Source organism: Phodopus roborovskii, unplaced genomic scaffold (genome assembly GCF_943737965.1).
Source record: "Phodopus roborovskii unplaced genomic scaffold, PHOROB, whole genome shotgun sequence".
In the NCBI taxonomy this organism is placed as follows: domain Eukaryota; kingdom Metazoa; phylum Chordata; class Mammalia; order Rodentia; family Cricetidae; genus Phodopus; species Phodopus roborovskii.
The window spans coordinates 6,200,761-6,215,544 of record NW_026126546.1 but is presented as its reverse complement, the minus strand read 5'-3'; the positions used below and the strand labels follow the sequence as shown (position 1 = coordinate 6,215,544).

The window sequence follows — 14,784 nt, the reverse complement described above, 5'->3', positions numbered from 1 at the left end:
AGCAGTAATTCTTAAGTTCCCCTGAGGCTTTTGCAACCACCCAAAGACAAGCAGCTGCACCCTAGGTGCTGCGACTCAAATGAGTCAGTACAGTACCCAGCCACAGAAGCCAATAGTCAAGTACTGAGGGGAGTGGGGAGAATGTGAGGAACTCACAAGACAGAAAATGCAATAAAAAAGAGGCAGAGAATGCAGATAAATTAAGAAAAGGGAGAAATGAATTCTGATATGAGGTGGAATTGAGGACTAAACAGGATTCAGGGAGGTATCAGTGATGGAGGCAGATGTGAAGGCCTCACAGGATGGGCAGGAGCCAGTGAGCAGGACAAACGAGAGGAAGGACAACACACATCCATCCACATCACGTGGTTATGACGTGTGACTACCTACAACTCTGCTTAACAACCTGATTCTGGAAAAAAGCCAGGCACTGCTATGCCAACTAATCATCAAATAAAATGGGCAGACAGCTAGCTCTGCTTTTCCATGAAACAGCTTACTGCTTCATCAGTTCTGGTGCAGTCAATTTAACTTCAAGGGGCTTCCTAGAAATATACTCAAGGGGTATGATGAATTGCTGACACTAAGCTCACTCAACAGTTCCACATGAAACCCCCTGCTCCAGAGCCCCTGCTTGCAGGGCACTGGAAAAGACTTCACTTGGATCATTGGTTCATTCATACATGAACCACAACATACTTTAGAAAACAGTGTCCAGATGTAAGGCATTTTACATGGAATACACAGCTAACCAACATTCTTTATTCAGAGCTGCATTCTGGCTCCCCAACTCTGAAAGCTAGAACATTTACACACAGGCCTTATGTTTTAGCCACAATCCATACATGTTATATAAGAACTTTACATCCTGTGAATTATTATGCCTTTTCCATGCAGAGACAATTATGCACTTCAGATCTGTAAATAACAAATCCATTTAAGTCCTTAAATGTAAACTAAGAATTGTTAGGTTCTAAAATATTTAATATCCCAGGAATTCAGCCTCATTTTTCTTGTCTAAGACTACTCTTCATTAATGTCTAATCAAATTCCCCATTCAGTACTGCCACATACCTCTTCCAGTTGTCCTGAAGACACTGAATTATCTTCACAAGCAGGGAACTGACAGCCTGCTTTGCAACTGCAAAAATCATTGATTTCCTCTTCACATTGTGCCATTATTTTACAGTTTACTGCTGAGCTTTCTAAATTTATTTCCAGAGATTCATTAAAGTTACATTCCAAACACTGACTTTGTTTTCCCACTGGCAGAACCCCTGTTGCCTCCTCCTGGGAATCCAGTGATGTCTGAGCACTCTTTTCCATTCCAGATTTTTTTAACCTGGGCAGGAACTTCCCAGACTCGAGCTCTAATTTCCCATAGTAGTGGCCTTCCTTCTCTGCATCTTCTTCTAGAGGTTTGAGATCAGCTTGTGGGTCTTCAAATACATCAACTTGAGAAGGAATGGGAATATTTGTTTCATCTCTCTCAGATTCAAATTCTGACTCACTTCCTCCTCCAGGGGATAGTTCAGATGCAGAAATTGGGCGAAAGTGTGTCCGAGGAGAGATTCGTATAGCCCTGTACTGTGTCCTGTCAACACCACATATTCTGGGGTGAAAAACTTCACTGTCTGAATCAGAGCAAAGGATTGATTTCGGCTTAAAACTGGGGCTGAAAGACGCAATCCCTTCTGGTTCAAATGAACACTCTACGTGGAGAACTTGTGAGAATGGATTGCTTAGGTCAAAGGAAGAGAATGAATATTCAAGCCCAGGATCTTCAACTTGAAAGTTACTGCAGGCTCCTAGTAAGTCTTCATGGAAGATAAAAGAAAATCCCTTGTTTAACCCATTTTCCCCACTCTTCGGCATATCATCCTGTTCAAACGACACAAAGGGCTTCCAGAGCTGCCTGTGACCAGGAGCAAAGCTGTTTCCAGGGGTCATAAAGACATCTGTACCAGCTATTGTCACCACATCAGAGGCTGCACATTGTAACAAACTCCCTTTTGTGTGACCAGGTGGTACCACTGCCCACTCCCCATCGCTGTTGAACGTTTTGAGTTCTCCATAGACTCCTCCGAGAATGAATGTGTTCTCTTTGTCTTGGGCCACATCCCAAGGTTTAGAGGGTGTGGTGTAATCACCACCATCCACCTTGGACAGTTCACTAGAGATAAATGCTCTTTTCTCCAGGTTCTCCTTCTGTCCCTCCCAGAGATGATACTCTGACCTCTGCACAGCCCTACCAGGCTCCTGAAGGGTTTCCACCTCAGCATCCGTGTCCAAACAGCAGCAGTAGTTACTTACGTCTGAGGAAAATAATTCCTCCCCAGTTCTGTGTGTCTCTACTGCAGCCACAGAATTCCCATCTGCCATCTTTGTCCAAATGTCTTTAATAACCCCTGAGCTGTAGCCATCTCCATGTGGACTGCTTTCACCACATGCCTGTGTAGTTTCAAAGCTCTTGTTTTCTGACTTTTGTTCTAGCTGAATACCACACACAGATTCTAGCTTAGATCTTTTTTTGAAAACTAATGTAGGAATTTCTCCTAAAGTTCTACTATTTTGCTGGCAAGTTCCATCCTGCAAAAAATCTAGAAGTTCTTCATCTACATAATCTGACGAGACTCTGGGAACTACATAATTGATATCTTCCACAGTAAACTGTGTTGATTCTTCAAACTGAATGTTTAGTGTCTCGTTATCCGAGCGTGCTTCTTCTGAATGGGACCACGGACTACAAGTTCTTGTTGAAAGATTAGAACAGTGTTCATTTTCTTCAAAGGCACTATTTTTGGTCCATATTAGCAATCTAGACTGTGTTTTCCCCAGCATATTAGCACTAGAATCTGTAGGTTCACTTCCCAAGTTGAGTGTTTCAAAAGAAAATGGTAAAACAGAATTACTGCATTGCACTTCAAATACTGAAAAACAAGAGTTTATACCAGATCCTTCATTAATATTGGAAAAGGGCTCTTGATTGCCAGCAAGCACGTGTGAATTAAGTATCGTGCTATCCAAGATAGGAGAAAGTCTAACTGGAGAATCTCCTCCAAAACTCTCTCCATCAGCATCACCAGAACTAGATGAACAACACTCCCAAAACTGAGCCAGATTGCCAAGGTCTTGCAGGAAGAAGCCCTCAGCACCCACTGAGCTGGTAGAATCTGTCCATATTGCACGTTCCCCTTGCAACTCCATACCATCTAACACTATGCAACATTCTGCCTCAAAATCTGTATTCTCCTTGCTTTTTTGTCGAATCATATTCAAAATCCGACTTTCTCCTTGCATTGTTTCTGAGGCACCAGGATCCAACATGGATTGATCAATATCCACTTCATAGAAGTGTGTTAGTTCTGACAGATGAATATCATCCAGGTATTTATTGTCCTCTGGTAGAGAACATAATGAGGTCCCAGCGAGGTCAATATCCTCGTTTATAACTGCAGGCATTTCCACAAAATGACCATCAATAAAAGTACCTGCTGCGAGGTATGTTCTATGGATATTACTGTTGCTGATACACAGACTATGCATGGATTCAGACAAGTCTTCCACTGTCTCTGCTGTCAGAGCACTTGTATCTTCCCTGTTTCGGTATGTGGTTTCTAGTTTGCTTTTTCTACTCAGAGGGACAAAATACTCTGCAATGGGTTCGGTGTACCACAGTGGCTCCTCCTTGTACTCTGTGTTGTTTCTGCTCTCCACATACAGATCTTTCACGGCAGTGCTCCCGGCCTCACTCCTCCCTGTCTCCTTCGCTGGTCTTTTACCCCTCTTGCACAGCTGCCTGATGGACCCGCTGCTGCTGCTGCTGCTGCTGCCTGCATGGACACTTCTCTCTGCCTTCTCACAATGTTTAAGTGACAGCCGGCTTTGCCCATTCCGCCCTTTTTTGTTTCGAATTTCTCGTGCCTTGTGTCTGACTTTAACATACTTCATGGATGCTTTTAATTCTCCCTGATTACCACTTGAACTTGAGCCTGCTTCACTAGAGCCAGATGACCATGAGCGAGGGCGAATCTTGCCTTCAGATTTGTGTCGGATCTGCTTTTTGTACAAGGCAGGCTTATCGTCAATGGTGCCATTGCTCAGCTTGTTCTCCTTCTCGTGTCTGCTCCTGCTCTGGGCTTTCTCAGGTGTGGGGATGGGGGCGGCAGGGCTTCTCTCTCTGATGGCTTCACTCTCACTATTACAGTCCTTTGGAGAAGATGTGTCTGTGCTTGCTGGTGGGGCTGTGGATGATGAAGAGGAGCTGGAGTAAGAACAGGGTTTCGACTTGTTCCACACAGTCATGATCTCTTGCAGGCAAACCGGTTTCTCAGAAAGTGGTGGGAATGCTTCATAGTACCTGCAAAACAGAAGAAAACTCACAAGCAAGCCACTTTTTACACTTTGCTACACAAAGACAGCAATGCCAACCTGAGAGGCAGCACTTCAGCTCACTAGTGTCAGCATTCACAACATCAACAAGTCATTAATTTTAAAAGAATTACCAAACAGGAAACTGCTATGCATTAAAGTCAGTCTCACAAATCAAGCACTTTAGCGCTGCTCAGACTGTGAGAGACACTATGCAAATACTATGAAAATATGTAAGACAGGGGACTTGTCAATTTCAACTAGGAAGAAACGACAAAAACAATGTAAAAGAAAGAATGTACTGTGCTAATAGAAAATGCCTGGACTTGAATCTCGTCTTGGTCACTTACAATGCATGTGATGTTAAGCTCACAATTTGATATTTTAGTCTATTTCCTTCCTCTAAAATAGTGAGCATATAACTAACCTCACAAAGTTGTGAATAGTGAAAATAAGTGGTGCTGAAAGCTGCTTAGCTGTGTAGTCATGTCTCCTGAGATCAAAACTGGCCTTACTGCTTACTTTCCATGCACCTTTAAGCCTATTACATAATCTCTCAGTGGCTCAAATTAGGAATAAGAAGAGTCTCCATCCACCTCATGAGCAGCTATAAAGGATTACTACAAGAAATGAGTCAGAACACCACCTATTCCATGTCCTCACGCCTGCTGTATTACTGCTGTATTACTGGGGCAACAGCATGGAGCTTGGCATTTAAGAAGGCTCTCAGGAATAGTAGGGACTGTCACAGTCAAGTGCTCATGAATGAGGATAATGTGAGGTGTATGACCTGAAAATACACACATGCTGTGTTCCAGGATGGAAGCCTGACTGGACTGGAATCCCCTGGACATGCTTAAGAGACCATGAAAAAGGAGGAAATACTTTTGAGTTGCTAGAAAAGCTGGCAGTTACTGAAAACTTGAGAGCAGAATGGATCCCCAAAGGATGTCTAAAGCTACGCTGGCTCCTGAGTGTACTATTCTAGAGACAACACTACGTGGCAAAGGCCATAGTTACAAAGGTGCTGAATGTGGCTGTCTGTATTAAAGCTGTACAGTACAAATTATTACAAGCTTTATACATAATTTTATTTTTTAAAATAAAATGTATTTGTGTGTGTGTGTGTGTGTGTGTGTGTGTGTGTGTGTGTGTGTGTGTGTGTGTGTATGTCACATGTGTGTGGGATTGACCAAGGAGGCCAGAAGAAAACATTGGATCCCCTGGAGTCGGTTGTGTACCACTTGACATGGGTGCTGCGAACTGAACTCAGGTCCACTAGAAGAGCAGCAAGAGGTCTTAACTGCTGAGTCATCTCTCTAACTCCATTCATAATTTTCAACATTCTAGCAGTCACACTAGAAGTCTATGTGGAAACTGGTGAAACTAATTCTAATGACTTATGAGAATATTATCACTTCAACATGTAATTGATACTAAATTGATTAATGCTTTGTGGGTTTTTATACTGTTCTTGACCTCTACTGAGAACGTTACACTTACAACTAAACAAATGTAATTTTTTTCTTTATTAGAGATTTAGAAGATTAAAATAAAATGCATAGCAAGGAAGTCTGTTTAGAATACAGATTATTTTAGTGTTAATCACTTATAACAGAAGAACTAAAGATACAGGAAACAAGTCTGGTTAGGTCTTGTGTGGGAGCAGTGGAAGCCCAGTTTTCTAGTCTGTGTACAAGAAATAATCATGATTCCTTATAGCTGTCTCAAAGACTGTGTGTCAGTTTCAAAGTGCTACAAGAGGCTTCAGTAAACAGCAGCAGTCCCTGTTTCCTCCACCTCATAAACACCGACTGGATACATAATATCAAACTAGACCACCTTACTTACTGTTGCACTCTCGGTAGCAAGCACCTAAGTGCAATGTATTTTCTAAATGAAGAAATCATACAGATGACAGAGATGGAAGCCATGCAGCAGTTAACAGTTCTGGTTTTAACAATGCATAGTTCATACCGAGTACAGTCTTACATACATTTCCACTTGATCCTTTGCTGTAGGGGACAATTCTGCCTCTGGAGAGGGGGACCCCTCTAACTTTTTGTGAATCTTCTCTTCTGTTATAAAACAAAAATTCAGAAAAACAAATGATCATATATCCAGTTAAAAAACACTATGCTCTAACATATTTCTCAAGTAATTTTAATCAGCTATATGCTACAGATTTTATGGCTTAGAGAGAGAAGCCCGTGCCAGCGTGCTTCTTCAAAAACCACCGATGTACTGAGTGTCCAGAAGGCACTCTCTGGCCAACCCACATAAGCACCAGGCTGCAGGCTGAATGACAGTCCTTTATCTCATCAGCGAAGCCACACTGGAGGCTCTTAACTGAGAGCCTGACATTCCCTCTTTACTTATTAATTAGACCAGAAGGAGTGAACATCTGTTTATATTCCAAAAATATTTTCTCACAAAAGTCTGAGTCAAGGCCTTTGTATTGCCTCATTCTGATTAATACTAATCTGTAAAGAAAACTCCTCGCTACAGTTAGATCTGTGACTTAACATGTCAGTAAGCACAGGCCATGCTTCATTCAGTGCCAACAGAAACAAAGACTATCCATTCAGTTTAGTCCAAGATACTGCCTTAAATTAAAAACACGCTGTGCCCATAGCAGAAGGCTTCAAGAGTGTATGCTGCACAGTAACCTTGACAAGGAGAGGAAAAGGTTCCTCAATCTAAATACAGCCTCTTCCTGAGGTCCCACAAAGCACTTAGGAACCCAAGTGATTGAAGGAGCCTGGCAAGTTGGCCTATCCAAACCACTCAATGATGACAGAGGTTCCTTCATGTCTGAGAGGACACCAGTGGATCACAGCCCTCCCTTGGGAGCAGGGTTTTCCCATGTGGCCACTAAGGACCTCACTGAAACCTCTTGCAGATCTGAGGGTGATGATAAATATCAGCCTGGCGACACACTCAACACTGCAAAGTAACCTGCAGGGCTGTGGTGGTTGCCCCAGCATGCTCACCTTGCTCACTCTGTAGGTCTTTCAGTCTGCAGCAGAGTTCTTCTACTAAAGTCTCGATTCCAGAGCTCTGTGTGAGACAGAAGACAGTCAGCTCACCACCAGGTGTAGACAAGACAGGCATTTTATGCTGATACCGAGGACCACAGTCTTTCATGTTCCAAAAGGAATACAGTATCAATTCTTAAATGAATTCCAGAGTCCAAAAACAGTCCACTTGGAAAGCCAACCTAGCATAAAGCATCTAACTAATGAAGGACATTAAGTGGGACTTACTGATACAATGTGCCAATATGAATGTAGCTCCCGGAACAGCATCTGTCTTGCTCAGCAAAGCAGATCAAAGTGTTCATCATCTGACAAAAGTCAGTCACCCACAGAATAGCACCAAGACTCTTTGTAATCATGGTTTTGTACAAACTCAAAAAAAAGGAAATTACAGTCTAAAGAAAACACAGTAAGTACTCTTCTTCCTCCTTCCTTCCCTGTCTTCTCCTTCTCTTTTCTTTTTAAAGTGAATTTGCACAACTTGAGCACAAAGTGCATAAGGAAGCTCTAAGTTATACTAAGAGACGGGCACAACTATACTTCTACAATGACATGCAAGAGGGCCAGCAAGACGATTCAGCTGATGTAAAAGCTTTTGCCACTAAGCCTGACAACCTGAGTTCAATACCCAGAACCGACTAAGTGCAAAGAGAGAATGGACTCCCACAAGCTACACAGGCATGTGTACACAGACAAGGCACAAAAGGATCTGGAGCTGAGGATCAGTGGGGCTCCAAAGAAAATGTGCACTAGAAACAGTCATGGCACAGGATATTTCCCTTATTTCAAATTCTCATTTTATTTATTTATTTATTATTGCAAAAAGAAAGAAAGAAAGGAAGAAAGGAAGAAAGAAAGGAAAAAAGAAAGAAAGAAAAAGAAAAATCTGTACAATGGACAGAAAAGTGAGAGTGTGTCTGAAAACCTTTGGATTTACTCATGGGTTGGAATCTTGTCTCTTTGAGAGGACACAACTGGACAGCTGCACACACAAGCAGCCTGAGCCTCTGTACCTCTCTCTACTCTTCGCCTCTAGCGGCTAAAAATAAACTTCACCCATTCGCTGAACTCAAAATGACTCAGCAAAGTATGACAGATGTTCTAAAGAAAAAGTCCCCCCCTACACAGTTTTAGCTACAAGAAACAGGTTACAAATAGGAAGGTAACTGTAAATAAATATCTACAGTTACTGTCTACTACAGATTTTCCCATCTTTAAGAGGGAAAGGAAAAAACAGGTCAGAGGACAGCTGTCTCTTACTTACAGCCTTGAAAAGCAGGTAGACAATACGGTCAACAGGAATAGGCTGCATAACTCCACCATTGAGGTCTGCTTACCTTAATGGTCAAGGAATAATGAGGCTGGCAATTATAGTCCATTCTCCAGGATCCTGAAACTAACACAGGTGTCAACTGACACGCTGCATACTATCTTGTACAGCAAGTCTCTGTCACTGCTTGCAAATGCGGGGCTATCTCCAGTGCAGAATATGGTATCTCTGGGAACTTCTTACTAAATTCCTTTCACCCTCTAAAATAGGCTAGCATTTCCCACCCCTAAAGAATGGCCTCGACAACCTGTGAGCAAGGTACACACGCTGTCTTGTAGTTAGTATAAACTACACAGACACACAACTACTTACACATGAAAGCAATATACCTGTAACTACCATCCATTCACAGAGTGTATGTATGTATATACTCTTGCATATGTGTATATACTTATATATAAAATACCTATGTTTTCATATACAAGCAGCATAAGAAACAGTGCCTTACTCCTTACTTTATGTGTATATCAAGCTTTACTGACCAGGTTTCTGTTTTCTTTCCTTAGCTACTGTGCTATCCTACATGTGGGTATGTATATATACATACACACAGAAAAATACAACACTACCACACATTTTTTACAGTTTTTTTACATTTTTACAGAGAATAAACTCATTCTAGTTATTATTTTTAATAACCATTAGGCCATCATGATATCCTAATAGTAAAATGAATAGCATAAAGGCATCAAAAAGCTGCAATTATACCATTATATGCTGGCAAGTATTCTAAAGTGTTTATTTAGAACTGTTACTGAGAAATTTCAATTCCATCTCTATGATATAGCTATTAAAATTTTAATATTTGTATTTTAGTAGTATAACATATCCACAGAAGTATTGGAAAATACTTAGCCAAAGCGCATTAAGAAGGAACAGAGGTTAGGGTGTACCCGTGTGTTAGACATCCCACAGGAGCACCTGTGGAGAGAAGATGCTGTGGCTCTGCTATGGCACTCTGCCTGGTCTCTCCCCACTGTGACCATACTCATTCACCAATGTCCCAAACTTGTGGAAAGTGCTCTGCAGAGCAAGTGCACTCTAAGTGCACAGAGGAGAGCAATATGCAGGATGGTTCTGTTTCCAGAACTGCTTAGAAGGCACCTCCTAGAAGCATGACTGGACACTCAATGGACTCAATGGACAATAATGAACCCTCACCCAGTAAGCAAGTAGTACAGGCAGCCCGCATGCCAGGCAGGTCACATGGAGAATAAAGACCTGTCCTCCTACAAGTATCGCAGTATCTCTTACTTTTCTTGGAACAGACTTAAGTGGGATAGACTTGGGCTTGGGGTCTCTACACCTGGCTCTCAATTCCTACCTGCCACACACATGGGAATTCAGGGATATGCTTATTGCTCTAGCTCTCTAGACCCAAGAATACCTCCAATTCTCTCTCAACACTCACCTACTTAAGCAAACTCATCTACTTAAGCACCTATCAGAGTCCATATCACTCAGGCTACTTAAGCATCATTTCTAAATTTTGCATGCTGTCCTTCAAAACTGCCTTCAGTGTCTGATGATCTGAATTTGGAGCCGTATCTGAGAAGCTGTTGGGGAGCTGCCAGTGTCGGCCCACCCTGTTCAACAGCAAGGCTGCCTCTAGCAGACAAAATAAGCTGTTCTCCACAGATTCCTTGGCTTGGTCTGTGCCTCTGCTCTCCTCTGCTGGTGACTGCACAACAAGGTCAGATCTGATACCCTGATGTAAACTGAGGCTGCTCACGGCTTCCAGCTGCTGTGCTGCTCCTTCTGGGAGGTTTTCCTTTGTTCCTTGTTTCTCATCCCCAGAACTCTCAGACATCTTCTGTCTCTCCATGCTTCCTGTGCTCTCAATTTGAAGCTATATCAGTCAGAGAGAGGTGACTGGCCTGATCTCCTCATGGTCTGCCTTCTCCATACCAAGGCTTTGTAACTGTGTTAAGCATCTTAAGCTACTCTCTCATGGAGAACTCACTGGACTGGAGAGTTTCCGAGGGCGAGACTGGTTACCTGCTGGTGAACACCCAGTACGAAAGTATATCTTTAACTTCCATTTGAACATGGCACAGTGAACTAACTCCAAGAGATGTGGGTCTAAAGCTACAGTAAACTACGATACTCCATACTGGCCTATCCCAGCCTCAGTTTCCACATCTGGAACACCCACCTGCAGAGACTGATTATTGGACTCCCTATACTGGTCCCTCCACTTCCTCATTCCTCTATTCCTCCTAGTACCACAACGTATTACTCTAAGCCTTCCATTAAGTTTGTTTCGTTTTACTGACATGGTTAGAATCTAAGAGAGTGCCCTGTCTCTTATTTGCTCTGTTTTTCTGCTGCTGGATCACCCTCTGTGTGCTTTCTCCCAAAGGAGCCAAATACCTCACAGACCAGACTGTCTTCAGTCTCTCCAGAACATCAGTGCTAGAGGACAGCCCCTCACTCTGATACCACAAGTGAATCATGTCATCCAGCACTTGCTGCTTAGCACTCCCCCCAAATGAAAACACATCAGTAATGGGGACAAATGTGCTTTTAGAATGACAATTCCTGACTCCACAGCCTGCTAAAGCACTAGCCCTGTGAAGACAGGAATTATTGTTACCCCATTGCAGCTGCATGGAACCACAAACAAGACCAGCAGCATTTCCCAGAGAACTCTGAAATCAAATGCAGTAGTTTCAGCCTCATACTCTACAGGGTCTCCTTTAGTTTTTATGGATTAGAATCTGTAATTTCTGAAAAGGAAATGGAAAGAAACTCAGGTAAGGTATCGAAAGAATGGCTACTGGTGACAGCAGAAGGATCAGCTCCATGCTTTAATGTCTGAAGGTTTTAAAAAAACCTTTATAAAATTCAGAACTGTCAGTAGTAAGCTAGGAATCAAGGGAGCACCAATTGAGAAGACTGAGAACACAGAGCAGGTGCTCACGAACTCTTGCCTTCAGGGCCAAGAAATAGTAAAAGATTTCTAAATCCCCAAACCAAAAGGCCATTTTGCTCCAAGGCCACAGCAAGGATAACAGTTCCCATCTTTGAACACAAGGGGAGCTCCAGAGTACCTCCAGCCCTTTCATCATCTGCTCTTTAGAAATGGTACACATTAGGAGACGAACCCACAGGAAGAATACATGCCATATGCAGGGAGGACAGAGGTCTAGTTCATAGAATGACTCCTGCTGAGGTGGTGCAGAGAAGACAGACGAGGAGGAAAGGTTCTGTCTGGGGCAACACATAGGTCACTGGTATAGTCCTGCCTAGTATATGTGGGCCCTAGGTTCCAGTCCAGCACTATCTTCCCCACCACCTCGAAAAAAAGGTTACCATTATCTGCCATAAGTGATGACAAAAGAACACCATCAGCCAAGCATGGTGACACATGCTTGTAATACCAGCCACCAGGAAGATGACATTGGAGGATGCTCAGTTTGAGGGTGGCCTGGCCTACACAATGAAACCCTTTCTAAAAAATAAAACAAACATAAACCCCAACCAAAAAGCAAAACAAACAATAAAAACCACAATCACAGCTTACAAAAAGGCAACTCTGTTTTGCTTCAGTCTTCAGTAGGAAAATGATGTGAGCCATTTATCATTTCGACAAGACAGCCATCTACAAAGTTCATCCTTGAGAACTGAGTGCCTTGAGTAACAATACCCATACAAAAATCAAAGCAATCTATGATTGTGTTGGGGTGTAGGCTGCACTTGCCCAAAGGCTCAAGAACTCATCGACCATCCTTCAAGGCATTAGGGCAGATGAGCTATTAATTGTTCTATGCTGACATCAACAGACAGAAAAAAAGATTTTAACTTGAATTAAGTTCTCTAACATTCCTATTTCCTTATGTCATCTTGTAAACATAAGCAGGTTTTGTTTTTAACAGACAGGAAAATATCCCATTGATACTAGGCCATTTCTTTTCTCTTTGGACATGCATGTGCCTTCAGTAAAATCTAAACTCTGATGATTCAGACCAGAAGCCTGGAAGGTTCTGGGTTGAGGTTTTTGGACACTTTCATTAATATCACACTGTCCCTTTAATAAGAAAGGTCATGTTTTCAAAGTAGGACTTGGAATAGACATTTTGCTTAAATAATTTGAGGCAGGTCTTATTCTGTAGCCCAGCTTAGCTTCCTGCCTCAGCTCCCCAAATGCTGTGATTACAGATATTACCCACCATGCCTGGCTGGAGCAGACATTGTCACCTATGAAGTGTTACTGGGGAAGGTCACTAATGTGCATGAAAATTACTGTACAAAAAAAAGCTTACATTTCTTCCTGGCCAGGTCCATAGCTTTTGTCAAATACCAGAGTGTAAGACCTCAATCTAGTGACCCAATGCCTCAGCATGTAGGGTAGAAAAGGTGCTGCAAAGATTTATAAGAGCCTGTGGGCTTCGTGGAAAACACCTTAATCCCAGCACTTGGGAGGCAGAAACAGGTAGAGTTCCAGGACAGCCAGAGCTAGTTACACAGTGGGATACTATCTAAAAAAAAAAAAAAACAAAACATAGTGCGCATACACACACACACACACACACACACACACACACAGAGAGAGAGAGAGAGAGAGAGAGACAGAGAGAGAGAGACAGAGACAGAGACAGAAAATATATGGAGGAGGGTAATACAATGGAAAGGTTGGAAGATAGATCAGTAAGAGAATATCCCAAAGGTGACAATTACTAATAACTATTAACTATTTAAGAAAGGACAGAATAGCTATAAATACAAAATTTTAAACACTTAAAGAAAATTGCAAAACAAATATAGAATGGTGCTATTTATATGAATAAATAAATTTATATGAATAAATGAAGAAGATGCAAAGTAATCCTAAGCAATAAAGGCAAGCGTGAGGATGGAAGAAGAGGGCAAGAGGCTCCAGCTCTGGGAGTGTGGGATGACTGTCCCTCATCCTGCTCCCCACATTGTAACCCATACAGACCTAGTTTATGTTTCCTTCTCTTCTCACTGAACTTGTAGGCTTTTAGAACAGCCTCTCCCACTTGTTTCCTTTCTCAGGTCCTCACTTTTAAACATTTGAAAGATCAGGAATTTCTGCAGAAACCTCAATTTCTCATCTTTTCTGGAGAGAAAAACACCAGGCTACATGAGCAGCATGAAAGCATTTTATGAGGACCACAAGCCACTCAGCCATCCAAACCTGGGCCTCATCTTGCTCTTGAGGAGGTGCTACACTCTAGTAGTTCTCCATCCTCCACCCACCCAGATGGGATTCCTTTCTCTTTAAATAGGAAACTCCACTCCCAAAGATGCTCAGACCACAGACCTTTGTCATCCCCTGGACTGGTCGCCTTTTCTCTACCCTATATGCAATCTGGTCAACTTTGCCTTCAATAGTCTGACTAGCTCTTACCATCTGCCACAGGGTCACTGCAACAGCTGCTGCTTCATTTTGCCTTCTCAGACAGTTGCACTATAGTAAGAATACTCTCCAACCCATGATCCCCAGCCTCCACACAGGTTCTGCACTGATTTCCCCCAGCCCCATCACCATCCAGTCTCTAGGCAGCAGCCACAGCTATAATCATCATTTATTTAAGTCATACCGAATCATCAGCTTTTCCAAACCCTCCAATCCTTCGGTTCCTTGGCAAAAAGCCAAAGACTCTAGACAGCCCATTCATATATGCATTCTTGCACCTAGGGAGAGAAGACCAAGCTCCAGACAGGAGTGGCTGGGACAGCACTGGAGCGCTGAGTGTTCCTAGTTCCAGGTCACTTTTTACTATGTGAGGAAAGCATACAGACAGTCACTTCCCACTTCTGAAATGTGCTCAACGATTCCTTTATAAGCTCCATTCACCTTATCAATCCTCTTCTGTTACTGTCTAATCACACCATCTCCCTCTGCTGTCTGTCCATCACCACACTTCATCAAAACAGGGGTGGACACATGCACAACCTATAGGATGGTTGGATACTGCAGCAGTCATACTGAGCTGGGGGCTGGAAGGGCCATTCTTTACCACATTTATGCTAATTCGGAGAACTGGAATTCACAAAGAAAGGAAAGATCCCTAAGTG

The 14,784-nt window shown here is 42.6% G+C and overlaps 1 protein-coding gene across 7 annotated transcripts in view; it reads right to left on the bottom strand.

Moving 5' to 3' along the window:
- The window catches only part of Kiaa0232 (KIAA0232 ortholog), a 42,244-nt gene that overhangs the window by 12,033 nt on the left and 15,427 nt on the right, over nucleotides 1-14,784 (bottom strand). For all 7 annotated transcript variants that reach the window (XM_051200248.1, XM_051200249.1, XM_051200250.1 and 4 more), the window contains exons 3-5: nucleotides 7,365-7,431; nucleotides 6,368-6,449; nucleotides 1,075-4,360 (exon numbers count right to left, since the gene is read on the bottom strand). In XM_051200248.1, the coding sequence (XP_051056205.1) occupies nucleotides 1,075-4,360; nucleotides 6,368-6,449; nucleotides 7,365-7,431 (3,435 nt within the window). The remainder of the gene's footprint in view (nucleotides 1-1,074; nucleotides 4,361-6,367; nucleotides 6,450-7,364; nucleotides 7,432-14,784) is intronic.